The sequence below is a fragment of the Mya arenaria genome, chromosome 5, assembly GCF_026914265.1.
Source record: "Mya arenaria isolate MELC-2E11 chromosome 5, ASM2691426v1".
Taxonomy (NCBI): Eukaryota; Metazoa; Mollusca; class Bivalvia; order Myida; family Myidae; genus Mya; species Mya arenaria.
The window spans coordinates 41,828,455-41,846,902 of record NC_069126.1 but is presented as its reverse complement, the minus strand read 5'-3'; the positions used below and the strand labels follow the sequence as shown (position 1 = coordinate 41,846,902).

Genomic DNA, 18,448 nt, shown 5'->3' with positions numbered 1-18,448 from the left:
TTAATACGTGCCAAGTAAATGTCATCTGAGGGAATATTTGTTTTCAAAACTGTACTCATGGTCAAAATTGCACTGCTGTAGCTTCAAAATTAAGAAAGTAGGTCAAAAGGTCACAGTCAATATCATCCGAGGACAACATTGATATTTGTTTGTAAAACTTACACATGATACAAAGTTTATCGCTGTAGCTTCAAAAATAAGAAAGTAGGTCAAAAGGTCACAGTCATGGTCATCCAAGGAGAACATTGATGCTGGTTTGCAAAACTGTACACATGGTCCAAATTTCAATGCTGTAGCTTTAAAAATAAAAAGTACATCAAAAGGTCAAAGTCAAGGTCATCCGAGGACAACATTGATGTGATGCTCGTTTGCAAAACTGTACACATGGTCCAAATTTCATTGCTGTAGCTTTAAAAATAAAAAGTAGGTCAAAAGGGGTGGGGCCAGCTTTGGCCCCAGGGTTATAATTTCAACTGTTTTGCTAGACAGTCATCATATGGTGCTCCACAACAAATATCAAAGGAATGGGCCTTATGGTTTGAAACAAGAAGGTTTTGAAAGCTTTTCTTAAAAAAGTCTCTAGGAAACTTGTGACCCCCGGGGTGGGGCAAGTTTTGACCACAGTGAAATACTTTGAACAACCATGGTAGTGGACCAATAAATTATGCCTTATTCAAAAAAGCAAGGGTATGCTTTGCAGTTTCAGACAAAACGATTTTCAAACATTTTCCAATTTAAGTATACCAAGCCTGTGAACCCAGGGGCGTGGCCAGTAAAGACCCCAGGGGCATAATTTGAACAAACATTCACAAGCAATTGTGTTAAGATGGATGCGCGAACGACAGATAATTCTGGTCTTTGGCCAATAGAGCTAAAAATGATCTCTCGACAAGGGCAAGGGAGTGTACAACATAAAACCAACTGCACAACCAATAAAGTTGTCTCCCTTTAATCCAAGATTGGCTTTACATGTAGACTTGGCTAAAAAATTATACTTTCAAGGGGCATAGTCTAGGCATGCATGGGCGGATCTGGCTGGTTTTCGAAAGGAACCGAGCTCTGATGGATAGCTAAATACCGTACAAGTTTCATCGAGATACAAAAAACTGTGTGTGTTCACAAGCAATTGTTTACAGACGCACTGGCCCACAGGCGCCATTACCATCGCATAAGCTCTTCTGGCCAAAAAAGAGCTAAAAAAACGAATACAACAAAATAAACAGAACACTCAAAATGCGGATATGTACACTTTATTATGTACATAATTTGTCATTTATAGTGACACATAATTATAAATAATGCACATTTTTCATATTATTTTTCATGTAAACCCACCTTAATTAAACAAAGGACCAAACACTGCTCAATGGAATGACACATTTAGCACAGGTTGATGATGTCCGAAATAGACCTAACATAATATGTGTGTTTAAGCACTGAGAATAATGAAATATTATGAGGTGAAAATTCACTCAAAATAATCCCCAAAAATATGTTATTTCTGACAATTGTATTGCAAAACTTAATCTATACACTCCTTAGTTTGACAGTTTTGTTTAAATATCTCCTCCCTTTTCTTAAAACCTAGAATTGCACACATGTCACAGTAGTCAAAATTGTAACCCTTGCTCAAGGAGTGGTCAAAGTGAATCTTGTCCAATTTTGACAATTAAAGGGCTATTACTCTGGATATGGAGTTATATCACAATCTGGCTGTTGATTATGCCCATTAATATTGTAACCAAGTTTGGTCAATATGCCGATTAATATTGTAACCAAGTTTGGTCAATATGCCCCTTAATATTGTAACCAAGTTTGGTCAATATGCCCTTAATATTGTAACCATGTTTGGTCAATATGCCCCTTAATACTGTAACCAAGGTTGGTAAAGATAAGAAATGATTAAATTAGAAGATGGCTGAAGAGAAATTGGTAACATTTTGACAAATAAAGGGCAATAACTCTCAGAGCAAATAATAATATGTTCTAAATATTGATCATATACATGCCCATTAACACTAAGGCCAAGTTTGGTAAAGAATGGATAAAAATGCGAAAGTAAAAGTATGGAAATGAAGTGTGAGTGCATGGTTGAAATGGGATAACTTTGTCACTGTATGCTTCCCATGCTTTGCAGGCCTCAAAAACATCAACAGATCAGCTTATGAACAGGAGAACATGGATGGCTCTTTCATTCATTTTGTGAATACATTCAATCAAGTTAAATGTCTCATAATGAGCAATAGAGAACATGTAAAATGAGAGCACTAATCAAGTTTACAATTCTAACATTATAGGGTTTTAGCCAGGTTTTAAAGTGAAGGGTGCTGCCTAAGAGGGACAGGGTGCTAAGGAAAAAGCAGGCTGTAAAAATTTGAACATTAAAAATTAGATAGAAAATGTTAGTTTTAATTGAAGCAATTTTAGGTTTTAACAGTCAAATATGTTAAATCTGTATGTATTTGCAATCCCATTTTAAGTCTTAATAAAAAATAAATAAGCATTCAATAATATGAAGGCAGAAAGTTACACATGTTGGCCTTGACGAGGGCAGAAGGATGCCATCATAAAAGGGCAGGGCCTTGATGAGGGCAGAAGGATGCTATCATAAAACGGGAAGGGTGAAGCACCCTTCTATAACTCTTTGGCTAAAAACCCAACATTACCAACATAATATTCTAGCATCTGTCATTTCAAATAACACTAGACAATCACTCAACACAGTTAAACACCATCAGACACGCTTTTTATGAAATCCTGCAAAAATACTTGAACAACAAAATGTACAGCCATTCATAATAATCCGACTTTTGGATGTACAGATGCAAATTATCCTACATTACTCTTTCCTATTGGCTTTAATTATGGAAACAAGTTTAATCCCCAAGTCTGATCAATATTTGACCAGTCGGTCTCACAGGGTTGTGCTAAATGATAGTTACTCAAACTGCTGCACCACTGTTCTCAGTTCAAAGGTAATTTAATGTAAAAATTTCAACAATAATAATGTAATAACAATGACAATATAGTTTCTATCATCAACCATTATGCACAAGACCTGCACATCAAAAGTGTACCTAAGTTTTCTGAATGTCAGAGCGCCATTGTAAAGAAAGCAGGTATATATCGATCCAGTACAGCCTACTGCATGTTCGATAAAGCGTCATAAACCAGGCCCTCTGACATGGCGCTACATTGTACCTTCACAACTGAACACTCTTTCTCAACATTTTGTTTCATGTTTTAGTATAGTTTTCTATTTGACAAAAATAAATACATCTAGCTTGTCCCTGTTACACAATTTCGTATTTGTCAACATAAAAACACACTTCTGAGGAGTACTTGGCTGGTGAGTCGTCTTCTAAGAGTCGCAAGTCGCTAATCTGAAGAAAAGGTAAAAGGGAAATGTAAACTTTCTTTTACGTTGTAATAATGAACTCTTAAAACAAAAAACATATTGATTTTCGATTTCAGAAGGTCAAAGGTCGTAGAAACCTTGAACTTTATAAGCCTTTCCAATCAAATTGTGTATACTTGAACCTATGGTCCTTAGACTTGGTGGAGAGGTTAGATCTGACATGTTGATTCCTTAAATAACCTCACAGACATTTAATTTGAAATGTCTAATTGGATGGTATACATGTTTTACAAACATCTCTTGATATATCTTACAGTTATTTCCATAATTCAAAGTGGTCTGCCTCAACTTAAAATAAAATGTGTTTTTTAATAAGTTCCTGTCATCATTTCAATAAAGAAATATAAAATGAGCTGAACTTTTGGTACTTCTTAAAGCTTCACTCTCTAGGACTGAAGGTTATGACAACTGATTTTTTTTTGTCTTTGAACAAGCAAATTTATGCGAAAATGCATGGAAACCAGTAATATAAGACTGCTGACAAAAAATTAGATCGCAGATTTTTTATTATTAAGTTAAACAAGAGCTGTCACAGAGACAGCCCGCTCGACTACTCCGACGCTTTTCAGTGTATGGATTGAAAAGCATGGATCACTGTTATTAGATTTCAATGCAATACATGATGTGCTGAGATATTTACATAAATTGAATTGGAAAACATTTGAGGTGGTACGCACACTTTAACGTAAATTCTAAGTCGAAAAAGGGGCATTATTCTGTCAAAATGCTTGATACAGTGACCACCTCATGTGTACAGCTTGGGGGCATGATGGTGAACAAGCTTGCGAAGTTTCAAAGATGTCAATGGACTTTGAAAATATTTGAGGTGGTCGCAAACTTTAACGTCAATTTTAAGTAGAAAAAGCATCATAATTTTGTCAAAATGCTTGATAGAGTTACCTCCTCCTGTGTACAGCTTGGGGGCATGATGGTGAACAGTGTGCGAAGTTTCAAAGCCAGATGTCAATGGACTTTGAAAATATTTGAGGTTCGACGCAAACTTTTACGAAAATTCTACGTAGAAAAAGGGGAATAATTTTGTCAAAATGCTTGATAGAGTTACCGTCTTCTGTGTACAGGTTGGGGGCATGATGTTAAACAAGTGTGCAAAGTTTCAAAGCCATATGTCAATGGACTTTGAAAATATTTGAGGTGGTACGCAAACTTTAACATAAGTAGTTACGCCGACACCGACGCTCAGGTGACTAGGATAGCTCTCCTTATTCTTCGAAAAGTCGAGCTAAAAATTGAAGTTTTAAGCATCTTTCTTAAACCGTTAGTAACACTTTTAGCCATTAAACATTAATTTTCGAAAGGAAATATGGAAAATCTGAGAGCTGATCTTTTGCCAGCAGTCTTTTATCACTGGTTTGCAGATATTTACGCAAAAATTTGCTTACTACAAGACAAAAAATAAAAAAATTGTAAAAACCGTAAATCTGTGAGAGTGCAGCTTTTAATCAAAACTCAACTCACCTGTATATCACAATAAGATTTCTTTGAAACAAATGACACGTTAACAGGGAAGAAGTCATCTGGGTGGCCGCTGACAGAGAATTCCATACTTCCGGACTTGTTGGAAGCGTCGATGACGGGCAAGGTCCAGTGGAGCTGGTTCTTGCGACTGTCGTACGTGTAGTCACCATCACAGTCCCCCACAACCGGCGCCCCAACACCAGATCTACAGGGATACACACATATATTCGTGTTATTAAGTCTTACAGTTTAGTTTAGAAACCCAGTGGGCATCAAAAAAAACCCAAATATTTGAAAGTCAGCATTTAATTCTATGATGGCAGAAGGTGCACATGCTCATCTCCATGAGGGCAGACTACCAAAAAAGGACAGGGTATCCTTTCATAACTCTTTTTTTTAAGCTAGGTATATGCACGAATATATACTGATTCATTTTAGCTCGATTGTGACGAAAGCCGATAGCTAATAGAATCACTCTTGGGTCCTTTTCTTCGCCAGAAACCAGTACTGTGTCGGTTTTGAGAGGGCATGAGAAAGGACCCCTTATGTGGTTCGAACCCACAACCTCTTGGGTGAGAGTTGGACACTTATACCACTAGACCACTCTAGCTATATGCATTCAGAAAGAAGACAAATCCAAGCAGGGAGTTTCCCTGTATTACTACTCACGGTATGGGGATGGTGATTTGAACATCATTCAGCTCCAGGTCTTCTTGTTCGAGCTCATATTCAATGTTCACGTCACAGCCACTGCCACTCTCATTCGGCCAGCAATTGACTGCAAAACACACAGATATCATGTTCAACCACATTCAATACACTGATGGGGGAAAGCTCCTTCATTAGATGCCACTTACATCAAAATAAAGCCATTTTGAGTTCACCTCTTAACTTGCACTTACGGGAAGTTATACTAAAACACATCCCTTTGTTAACAACTGGAGGGTCAAAAGACCAGAAAAGACAAAGGTTTATTGTCATATAGCCATACACAAGGCGGCTGCCAAAGGGCGAGCTGGGCTCTACATGGCTAAGTATAAAGTGGCTGCCAACTGTTAGCCGGCTGTCAATTGCCAGCTGGCTGCCAACTGTTAACTGGCAACAGGCTGCCAGCTGGCTGCCAACTGTAAGCTGGCTGTCCCCTGACACAAGAATATAAGTGAACATATCTAAAATACAATTTGTGTGTGTGTGTGTGCACAAAACATATATCAGTAATCAAAATTTCCAGTCTAAAGACAGTACACTTAACCATTATTTTTATTCCTTTTTAAAGAATCTATTATAACCGTAGATGATAACCTTACTGTTAATAATTATTATTATAATCTACTTTGTAATAAACCGAATAAAGACTAGGCAAGTTTTAACTTTTCACAACATCTGTAGTTAGTCCAAGCTATATTTTGTTGTCTCGGACTACAAAACTCTTCAGGACCTGTTTTGAGCCTAACCAAGAACAAATTAATCATCAGTATATATATGTGCTGGTAGATTACATACTAGACAGAGGCATGAAGGACTCGTCCTGAGTGGTGAAGCGCCATTTCAACACACCAATGTCCTGACCAATCGGGAACGGCTTCTCAGGATTTTTTAAGCCAATCACAGACTGGGATGCAAACATCTTCTTGTCTATGTTTGGATGTGTCTACAATAACAAGAAAACAGTATTATTGCGAAAATTCTAAACTAAAATATATACACACAAAATGCCATCTCTAGATCATTCTACATATTCAGTTAATACAATATTTTCATTGATAAACAACAAAATGCAGCTTCTGCGTGCCATATGATAAAAACTAACTAAAATATGACAAATAAAACATAAAACATGGATTTGCACATAAGTAACACTCTTAATTCGAACATAAGCACTGTTAAGCAAATGCTCACTTGTTAAAGTTTTTCGTTATAAAAGGGCATATTTATCAATTATTAAAGCCTTAGTTTTCGGCCTTGCTGTACACTATGAGTACCATATTTCTTTGGAATATCTTATTGGAAAAGTTTGTTATTCATGGCAAACGTTCTCGATTTTGCACTCGGACTTAGAGGATCACTTAACCACCGAAAACACCACAGCTATGACAATGTCTTCGCAAAACAGACAAGCTTAAACAAGGTTTCACACAAGATATAACCAACCAACCTGCAGGCTTATGCCTTTTTTATCATTGTTGATGACATGTAGGACAGATCTAGCAAGTTTCTCATCATTAACCTTCAGCTTGATTATACCGTGCAGCTCGAGGGCCTGTAGCCCACCATCTCGACCCGCCGTAACATTGATGCTCTCTTCCACTCGAATGTGTACACTGAAACCCAGGCAAAATATATGATAAGAGATCCTGAAAATTAGTTTTGAGTATGAAGGCTTTCGGCAGAATACAGGTTGAGTATCATGAAACCCTGCTGAACTTTGTTTTCAAGTCATTAATACCCATTTCAAGGCATTTATATTATTTTAATTACAAATGTTGGGCAAATATAGTAAGAGATCTGATAATGAAGGATCTGGAAATATATTCAGGATTACTCCTGAGTTCATCAGGCCTGAGTATTGTGAAGCATTTGACAACTCTTTGTGACAAGAACTTGCACTGTTAACAATGGGTCAACGCTGATCAAACTGGTAACTTAATTCTATTATATATAAAGGAGAAACAGTCAAGAACACTGCAAACAATGTGTTTTATAGCTATGGTCAACATATTTGCACAACAACAAGGAAGACACATGAAAACAAGGTTATGATAATATTTGTACTTTTTATCCTTGAAAAAAACATCTGAGCTAAAATTCACATTGACTTCAGACCTCTAAAATAGCAGGGTGGGGCATTCCCCAATGCCCTTTTTTGGCACCCTGCTGACTTTTTACTATATAAGAAAAAAAATCTATACAAAATGTTGACACTAAAGTAAAGAAAGCAGCTATGTGTATTCATTAACTATTATTAATGGAAGTATTCACGCATATTCCATAAAAATTGAACATTGGTCCTTGCAAGTACACATTAAGGCTCTTTCAATGGGCATCAAGTGTCCTTTCTGACCTAGCACCCTGCCCTTTTCAAATCGTGGCTGGAGCACTGGCTTTTAGATCGCTGAGTCAAACAGACACATATAGAAAAGAGCATTTGGATGAAGACCCTTTAATATTTAAAGCAATGTCTGAGAGAAAAATTCAACAAGCCCTGACATATTCAATTCAGAATTTGAGCAGGCCTAGAAAGCACTCTACCAGCTTTCTACCAGCACAGGGTCAGAGGTTTGTGCTTATTTTGAACATAGCCATAACAGTGTCAGTTAGTATCTAGAAATTGCCTACCCTTCTTGGTTTGCTGCAGGCGTTGCTACCTTGGCCATAGCTTTGTTAGTTGACTGGTTAACACTGGTGACTTCTGAAAGAGGCATTTTAGGAGCACATGTTAATTCGAATATCTTTGCAGTAACGACATAAAAACTATACATGTAAAGCTGATTTAACCTATGAAAATCATACAGAAAATATTATTTACATTTAAACAGCTCTAGGTAGTTCTCCTTGCGAATATGAGATATTTCTCAACTTGAATCATTGTTTTAATTATCAACCTTAAGAAATGCATGGGTTTTTTTTTATGATTTTGTTAGGTCCTTTTTGTTTAAAACATTTAAGAAGGCTGAAACCCTACCAGTCAGATAACACAAAATATAACAATCAATTTGGTATGGCCTTCTATATATATATATGACGTCGTCTGCAAAAATTAGTCCTGTTGAGGTATTCATGTTAACAACAACAATGTTAAACAAGAGATTAGATTACAAAACAAACAGATAATGATGTGTTAAATTAAATTAAAGAACCTTTTTGAGGATCGTGTTCAAGATAGATGATTGCCTGCTTATGAGGCACGACACCTAGCAACAATGAATCAGTCACATGACTTATTTTTCGCTGACAACGTCACAAATACACATTATAGATAAAATCACATGTTTCTCTGACAATGTTTATTAAATCTCGTGAGAAACATACTTTCTCCCTCAGACTGCAGCTGGCCCACAAAAGAGTCGACATCCTGCTTCCGACTCTTCAGGTTCAGCGCTTTGCCCTTGCCTGCCGGACGGCTGTAAACACAATACACCATAACAGTGACTATCATACAAATATTTTGAATTGAACTCTTGGATAAAGAGCAATGCAAGAAATAAGCTCTAGAACCCTACATGTTATGCTAAAAAGCCTGTGATTTCTAAAAATGACCCCTTTACACAGTTTTGCCTACGAAGATTGTTGTTTTTTAACAATTCAGTGATTTCTGACTTCACAAACATTGTAAGGTAACAAACAAGTAAATTATTTCTGAACAAGCTCAAGAAACCTTCAAGGCTTGACAGGGTTTTTCCAAGGATTTTCAGATAGGGATCCTGTGACCATGCTCAAAAATTTAAAGAGCTCTGGCAATTATACATGGTCTTGGTATACGGTAAGAAAACTCCAAATGGGCGCCCCTTGCTCGATTTGTTTTTTAATCAGAGCAAGGATGTTACTATTGTTTCAATCTATAGAATAATAGGAGTAAACACATACCTGGGAGGATTGTATGCAGGTTTGACTGGCTCCATTGGGGTGGTGTCAATGATACTGGTGGTATCGCTGCCGCGGTTGAATGATGAGCTCCCAAACCCACCACTGCCCAGTCCCGCCGCCCGTCCACTACGCTCTGCGTCTTGGCGCTGCCTGGCAAGCTCCTTCGCTTTCTTTCGCATCTGGTCCTTCGCCTCTTTTTCTTGAGTCTGTTATAAACATTTTGCATCAATTTATGTTAACTTCACAGAGAGTTCCATTTAATTTGTCCGCAAAATACACAAAACTTTCTACACGAAATCTGACTGTTCAAAAGCCACAAATTGTCCCAATGGGCTGATTGTTCAGAACTTTGTTTTTTAATAATGTAACAACGCCATTGTCGTCAACATACCTAACTTCCAAATAATTAATATTAGAAAGCTTCATAGACGCACTTGCCATCTACAGATTTTACAAGTACTGAGAAGCCTGTTTTAACTGTGTTTATTTTATCCCTTTATATCAGCACTTCATGAAATATTTCACCTTAAAAAGATGATGATGATGCTATTTACAACATTGTTAATTTCAACAAAGTAATGAACAATTGACCCAATGGGAGTTACTGCAGCACCTATTTATTTATTCAGGTATGACAAGGCTTGTAACGCCTAACCTACCTGTCTGACAGCCATGAACACTTTCTCCTCGTGGGAGTCCATCTCTGTAAAGGTTCTGATCTGGGCTAGGTTGACATTTTCACGGTATCCAAGAGCAACTATCTCGTCAAAGGCAAAAATCAGCTGGAACGCTTGATCAACAATGTCACTCTCTTCTAGATTTCTGCAGTATTCTGGTATCTGTGAAACAAACATTAATGTAAGGACTATACAGAGTTTTATTTCTGTACCTATTTACCGAAATATTTCTAGAATAGTTGAAGCCCAAAATTATACATACACATTCTGGTTTCACCAGCTAATCTTCCAGTAAAAAACAACATATTTTTCTAATAAGACTTATTTTAATACAGAAATATCAGAATCATTGATCTGTGGCATGAATTTTCAATAGCATAAATATAACATTATTTGTACCAGCATGGGAAAATGCAGTTATGTGGATTTCATGTGGCCTTTGGGTTAAATTAGCACAAGCCCAAACTGGGTAAATGTTAGCTTGCTTGCTAAAATTCTGAATTTCATATAGCAGGGCTTGTTACAATTCAGATTTGGTCATCCAAAATTCTGATTTTGATGACTGTGAGACAGCCTTAAATTTTACAAAAATTAAAGAAATAGGTGATAAATCAATTGATATACAGAGCTACAATGAATTGGGTACTGGTAAATTATAATCAGAATTTTTTCAAATGTGAATTGGGCTTCCTGTAGTTTGTATATAATTTACGAAAGCTGAATCCTGTTTTGAGAAATTCTTTGCTTTTTGTTTACACATGATTCTAAAAACAATAGCCTCTTTGACAAAAATGAATTGGGTAAATGCCCCAAAAAGCAGCCTGATGTTCCTCTCAGTCTGTATATTAGTGATATACATATTGCATACAGACCACTGTCAATGAGCATTAAACAAATTTACCACTCTAGCAAACAGCCGAAGTGTTTCTAGATCCTCCAGTATGTTGCTGGCTTTTGTTGTGATGAGGAGCATGTACAGTTTTTCCAGAGGTTGATACACATATCTCACACTTTCAGTCTCAACAAATGTGTGCTGTTTTCCGGTGTTCATCAATTTTGGGAAGGCAGCAAGAAGGCCCTCTATTCTGGATCTATTCATTTCAACAAACTGGCGGGATATGATGGCTGGAAGGCAATGTTTTAAGTATAAGATGTATATCTCTCAGATCTGAACCACTGCTATGGTTTTCTTATTGTTGAAAGCAATAAATATCATACCTTTTATTTCCTGTTACATAATTACGATTTCCCTTATAATTTTCAGTCCAGATAGTTCTGATTATATTCATTTCAATAGTGAATATTTACACCTCAACTTCCGTTCCTTAAATGAACTGCCTTTCGGCAATTGCGTTCATCAATCGATGAACGCAACATCTTCGGATATGTTCGGATCGTAATTCATTGCATAACAATATACATGAAAGCTACTGATCTTGTTATTGGTTGTATTGTGTCTGCAGGTCCCATAAAATATAGATCAACATTTTTAAAAGTGTAAGTTTATTATATTTTAAATATATTGGTACCAGAATTGTTTTAATTTTACGTTTTAAAGTGATTTCAAGTGGTTGATCTTTTTCCGCATTATTGTGACGTCATTTGAAAAAAAATGTTTCTGGTTATAGTCGGGTCATTCTATTTACAGAATGGGTAAGAACGGATTACTGAAAGGTTTTCTTAAATGAAATGAAGTATTTTTTTAACAATTCTTGAATGAAATAATGAACTATTGGTGTAAATATAAGGAATGAATTGCGGGGTTGATGTCAATATCGGGGATATGAACGCAATTGGGTTGGTCAAAGTACGCGTGGAGTCCTTCGGACTCCACATACATTGACCAGCCCAATTGCGTTCATACCCCGATAATGACATCAACCCCGCAATTATTCCTTAAGTGTCACCTTAAAAGTTGTGTAAAAACTTATATACGTTTATGTCTATCAGGTATCTTTACATCACACTGAATTCTATCACAAAAGTGGTGATACTAATTTTTCTCTGTATATTAAAAAAATCAACATAAATATATATATATATATATATATATATATAATTTGGAACTATTTCTAGTGCTGTATATTGCATGACACCTTACCTTTCCCGCCTTTGTTGCACACTGCTGCCGCCAGCAGTACCTGTAAGCGAAAACTTAACATTTATAAAATAAGAAAATAGACTACTACAGCAGTACCTGTAAACGAAAACACAACATTTATAAAATAAGAAAATAGACTACTGCACTGTACAAAACAATTCTTCATCAGAGTCACAAACTCTTAATGACTCTTCATAATCAAAATAAAGGAACTTTTCTCAGAAAGATTTTGCCACAAAGTTGACATCAATATTGACAGTTTAGATCAGAACAATAATCAGAATTTACATTTGATTTTTTGCTTTAATAAATATTGAAAAACTTACAGTAACAGCTCATTGAAAAGGTTAATTTTATATTAAACTATAATGACATTCTAATAACTTTCAACTATCTCTGGGTCCTGTCAGTGGTTTGAGAATAGGTGAGCGATCTACGGCCTAAGTGGTTAACCTTATCTCAATATACATAATGTAGTTTTCAGGAGATTCCGTAATCGATCAAATTTCATGTTATGATAAAGTTTAAGCATTTATAATTCTGACATATGTGTCAAGGTATATCTTATTTGTTTTAGTTTTGTTCAAGACCAAATTTAAATCCCTAAATCGCTGACCTATCCTCATACCAATGTGGGTCCTGTCAAAACATCATGTTTACCTTACCCCACCCACTATGTCACTTTTTCAGGACACAATCATTACCATGTTTATCATAACGGTCTGCTTGCTGTAAACATCAGGAAACACAAAACAATGCGTTGAATTAAATTATTGTGTTTAAAGAGTATACACTTACCATTTTGCAACGACTGTTCGAATAGTTCTTGAATTCTGCAAAACTCGTTGATTATTCGCCGACACTTCTCAGCCACGTCAAGAAGTGCGATTCCTACGCCAAAAGAAAAATAATGAAAACGACCATGAGAAATACTTATATAAAATATAGAACTCATATTTAAGCAATCTAAACTAATATGTAAAATAAATCCAAACTTACACATACATTATACGAAAAAAGAACATGTAAAGTAAAGAACTAATTTACAGAGACAAACCGGAAGTCAATAGCTCAATCCACCGTGTTTCGGAAGTTGTCAAATTTTGTACAAAACACTACCGCATTGCAAACCAGCTAAGGACACAAAAAACACACAGCGGTTGCTTCCCCTGTAACTCTATCTCTGTACAGTAAAATTACATTGCAAATGTATACGAAATAGGTGTTCTTTAATGTAAAATAGTTGTGTTTAGTTTGTGGTATGATTTTCATATTAAATGGAGGATGAAAGTAAAATAACAAAAAAAAACATTTAGAAAATCACACGTTCCTTAAGGAAATTTGACTGCAGAGCAAAATACTAGTAAATCTATCACTAAAATGTATTCTTGAAGTCTGTTCAGCGTCGAGATAGCTAAGGGTGGTTTATAAAGGTACGAGGAAAAAAACAGACATGTAAAATGTATGATGAATATTATTGGTCCAAGATGTACATGTATGTGCCAGTATCATTCGATAATATAATGGAATGAATACTCTGACAAAATGTGGTGTGTATATGAAGATCATGAAAATGAAGATGTACACATTTTCATAGGATGAAAAACAAATTCAAATTTTTTTGAAAATTTAGCACCTTTAGCTCGATTTACAGTTCGACATAAAGTATAAAAAAATTGTGTGAACTGGGTCTGAAATTTACTTCGATATAGCGAAAATCGAGATAGAAAAATCGACATTAGCATATTTTTTAACATAACGAGTATCGACTGTATGTGTAAACATGTAGCACTTTTATTTTTATCAGTTCCAAAACGAATATATAATATACACAGCAAGTACTAGAGTCCCATTTTCAGTATAAATTCACAAAATTTTCCAACTTGATGAATTGGCAATGATATGTCTTGGCTTAATTTTGTCTACTCATTATGTTAATAAAATGAATTATATACATACGATGAAGTAATACTCAGTATTAAGCATGGTAACGTTAAATAGACACATTCCATATCACACAATGTATGAAACACAAGCGTACAGTTTCTAATAACTAATGGAATAGTTGTTTTTAACACAAAAGTGCAAAACGCCGGAAAACGTAAAAACAATAACAACGAAACACGTGTACAGGTTTTCTTCTGCTAATATAAGAAATACAAATATACGATATTTGTAACTAAACGGCTCCAACCATACATTTTCGAAATTGCGACAAAATAAATTGAAGGTAACAACTTTTGTAATACCAATAGTAATACCATTGTAGAATCATATCAACATTCAGTGTAAAGAAGTGAAACTTGTTTTCAATAGCAAACGCCTTATCATCGAATCTGTATGTACAGTGTCTGAAAATCTCTGTAATGTCTATGGCTAAATGACGTGACAATCTAAAATCACGGAGAGGTTACGATCAATAACTATATTTGGATTGTCCGTAATGAATTGTATAAGTATTTTCCCATCCTTGAAAACAACGGTGCCATGTCTGTAGTCTAACTTTGTATACATACGTAAAACGTTTTCATTGCCACCGGTGCATTTCTGAATTCTTGCTCAGACTTATAGTATCTATCATTGAAAAATCCTCTCGTGCTTCTCTCGTTTACCAGCCATGAAGTGTGCCCATGAGTTGGATATTTTCGATTTAAGTCCAGAATTCTTGAAAGTTATTTTCTTGCATACCTTTATTATCCTTTTTTACTTTTTGTCAAGATTTTATTTAGAAAACGCATATTTGTACATGACAAGAAAATAGGCTGGCCGCTTTGTTTACTGACGTGATTTGAGTTCAATGTTGACATAGAAAAGCTTCTTTTAAAAGATGTATTTTTTTAATATTATTTATTCTAAACGTTACCAGTTAGGTAGCGCGCTTATTCTTCTCTGGCAATGGCGGGGTGTGTGCGAAGGGAGGCGTCAAAACGCAAAAGTTGTTCAGACTATGCATTACTTTTTATAAGCCCAGTAGCCTTATCTAAACCTTTTTAATGACAAAATGATCAAGGCTAAACAACCAAGAAATACAGTGCTACAAGACTACACATTTTACAATATCGCAATATAGTCATCGGTAAACGTTTGGGTAACCATAATACCAGGGTCCTGGGTACGTGTATTTTGATGTAACTCTCAATGTTTCTCACTTTCGAAAATATCATACGGCGCTCATGAAATGTACACGGATGTGCTTACAAACTTCACTTAAATTGTGATTGTTAACCTTGATGAACACCGGCTTCGATATTGTTGATCGGTTAAAATTGTTAACTATAAAGTAACCTTAAGGGACCTGTGATGGTTGTTTGGCGTTTGACTTGTGACTATTGTGCCATTCCTTTCCGACTGCTGTGTCATTTTATTTAAAAGGGTATAATCCCCTTCTGACCCAACTATCCCGTGGCATATTGAATACCTGAATTTAACTACCAAAAATCCTGTTTAGCAAATAATAAGTTATTTTGCAAGTCTTCTTATTCAATACTGTCTGAGTTCGAGTTTTTGCAAGCCGAATATAACCTTCTTCTGCCCGAGTACTCCATAAAAGGCCCTGCATACCTATTACCGAAATGGAATGGCTACACCCTGAGTGCTCACTATGTTCTAGTAACCATTATATCGCTGTCAATGTTGTAAACTCGTGCACAGTTCTAAGCGAGATCTTGTATAAGCTTTTTGTCAGTCGTAGTACGAATATATCCAATCTTTAAAACTCGGCCATTTCCGGCAAGCTTCGAGATAGTCAATTATGTTGGATACTGGCCGAGGTGTTCCGTTTGGATTATACAGCAAGTACCAGGGACTCATTTTCACTATAAAATTGGAACAATTCGCAAAGCCATTTTCTAGCTTGATGAAACGGCAATGATATATCTTGCCTGCAACTTTTGTCTACTCAATAAATTGATTAAATGTGTATACATAGCATGAAGTAATACTTAGTATCAAGCATAGTAACGTTGAATAGACACATTTAGACATAGACACATTAAGACACATGCATTGGACACATCACTGTCAGTGTTGGAAAAGAGATCTTGTATAAGCTTAACGATTTCTTCTCAATCTGTCTGAAATATCTACAAACCGTTGTATGCATTTTCATTACGTCTAATTTTTGTATATACTTCTTAAATACGTATATGTAATAATGTTAGTATATTGTCTTACTCGTGCAAGTTCTTTAAATAAAGATTGTTCAACCCAACCCGTGTTCCAGTGAACTTGTGGCTCACTGACAGATCAAAGGCGCTAATCACATTATTTCCTAATAAAGAACTTTATCTTTAGGCGTGTGTGATCTGTTTGCGTTGTTTGTACGTTTGTGGCTCGCGTTCAGTGTCGTTTGGGCCCTTACCATGTGCTTTAAATATTCAATGTCGAGCTGCAATGTCGAGCTGGACGGAATTCTAGCTCGACATTCGATATTATATTGCAAATCTTCAGTGTCGAGCTGCAATGTCGAGCTGGACAAAACTCTAGGTCGACATAAGATATGATATAGCAAATCTTCAATGTCGAGCTTCAGTGTCGATCTGGACGGAATTCTAGCTCGACATTCGATATTATATATTGCAAATATTCAATGTCGAGCTGCAATGTCGAGCTGGACGGAATTCTAGCTCGACATAAGATATGATATAGCAAATCTTCAATGTCGAGCTGCAATGTCGATCTGGACGGAATTCTAGCTGGACATTCGATATTATATAGCAAATCTTCAATGTCGCACTGCAATGTCGAGCTGGACGGAATTCTAGCACGAATTCGATAGTATATAGGTAATAATCAATGTCGAGCTGCAATGTCGAGCTGGACGGAATTCTAGCACGAATTCGATATTATATAGGTAATAATCAATGTCGCACTGCAATGTCGACCTGGATGGAATTCTAGCACAAATTCGATATTATATAGATAATAGTCAATGTCGAGCTGCAATGTCGAGCTGGACGGAATTCTAGCACGAATTCGATATTATATAGGTAATAATCAATGTCGCACTGCAATGTCGAGCTGGACGGAATTCTAGCACGAATTCGATATTATATAGGTAATAATCAATGTCGAGCTGCAATGTCGAGCTGGACGGAATTCTAGCACGAATTCGATATTATATAGGTAATAATCAATGTCGAGCTGCAATGTCGAGCTGGACGGAATTCTAGCACGAATTCGATATTATATAGGTAATAATCAATGTCGAGCTGCAATGTCGAGCTGGACGGAATTCTAGCACGAATTCGATATTATATAGGTAATAATCAATGTCGAGCTGCAATGTTTAAACAGGGTTTATATTTACATTTTGACAACTGGGCTTGTCCCTGTAGTTTTCATTGTATAACTGGCTTTGTCATTCTGTATTAGTCAGTTAAATAAATAGAGTTAATGTTTTTTAAAGCTCGTTTCTCTAACGTTCCTCAATTAGTCTTGTTTACATTTCTGGCAATAACAACTCCGATACCAACTGAACGTGTTTCTCTGAATGAAATCGTGACACACCAATCCGAGAATAAATTAAGCAGTGACGTCAGTCACATCAAGAGGAAACGATGTTTCGAGCGTTAGAATCTTCATCGAATATAAAACAGCAATTATTTACAGATAAACAGATAAATGAGAGAAAAAACTCCCCGCTACACAGATAATAGAATGATGCAGAAAGACTTATGAATGCATTGTTTAAGCTGGCTCACACGTGTAAGCTATTGTTATAAGCTTATTGAATATTCAGAAGTTCTCCATTTAAGGTCTGCTTAAGGTCATTCATTGACGTTTTCCATTCAGAGAGTTTTCAGACGACGCTAGAAAAAAGTATATGTGGATCAATCCAGCTAGATATACAACACAGAACATTACAAAGAGGCAGTATTGGAAACATGAAGCCTTTGATTTGTAGCTAAAAATAACCCAATTGCGGGGGTGGCTAGGAACATTGATTCTACACTCCTGAAGAAAATGCCTCTCTCTCTCTGAAATATTTCATCAATAATTTCTCCTAAAATTTACGGTCCCAGCAGAAATAAGCGAGACTTTAATTTGAAGCGATTTCCCGTGGAGGGAGGAATTTTCGATAGTGGTCACAGCACAGTGACGTAGATATACGCAACTCTGGATGGGATTGGGCCTTTTGCAGACAATGGAAATGCGGAAAATCACATGAACTTCGTATAGATGACTGAAATA

At 36.1% G+C, this 18,448-nt stretch overlaps 1 protein-coding gene across 1 annotated transcript; it reads right to left on the bottom strand.

Moving 5' to 3' along the window:
- Positions 1-1,234: 1,234 nt before the first annotated feature.
- On the bottom strand, positions 1,235-13,147 carry LOC128236105 (coatomer subunit delta-like). The gene is made up of 12 exons (XM_052950963.1): positions 13,055-13,147; positions 12,257-12,296; positions 11,057-11,280; positions 10,138-10,317; positions 9,479-9,684; positions 8,924-9,015; positions 8,231-8,303; positions 7,050-7,215; positions 6,398-6,545; positions 5,564-5,672; positions 4,895-5,099; positions 1,235-3,383 (listed from the first exon to the last, which is right to left on the bottom strand). The coding sequence occupies exons 1-12, from the start codon at positions 13,055-13,057 to the stop codon at positions 3,294-3,296; spliced, it is 1,536 nt and encodes a 511-aa protein (XP_052806923.1). The 5' UTR covers positions 13,058-13,147; the 3' UTR covers positions 1,235-3,293.
- Between the last annotated feature and the right edge of the window lie 5,301 nt (positions 13,148-18,448).

Coding starts and splice junctions, on each gene's coding strand:
- LOC128236105 (XM_052950963.1), bottom strand. Junction 8,304..8,923: donor GCTGCAGTCTGAGGGAGAAA/GTATGTTTCTCA, acceptor TGCCTCTTTCAG/AAGTCACCAGTGTTAACCAG. Junction 7,216..8,230: donor CCTGCAGCAAACCAAGAAGG/GTAGGCAATTTC, acceptor CCTGGGTTTCAG/TGTACACATTCGAGTGGAAG.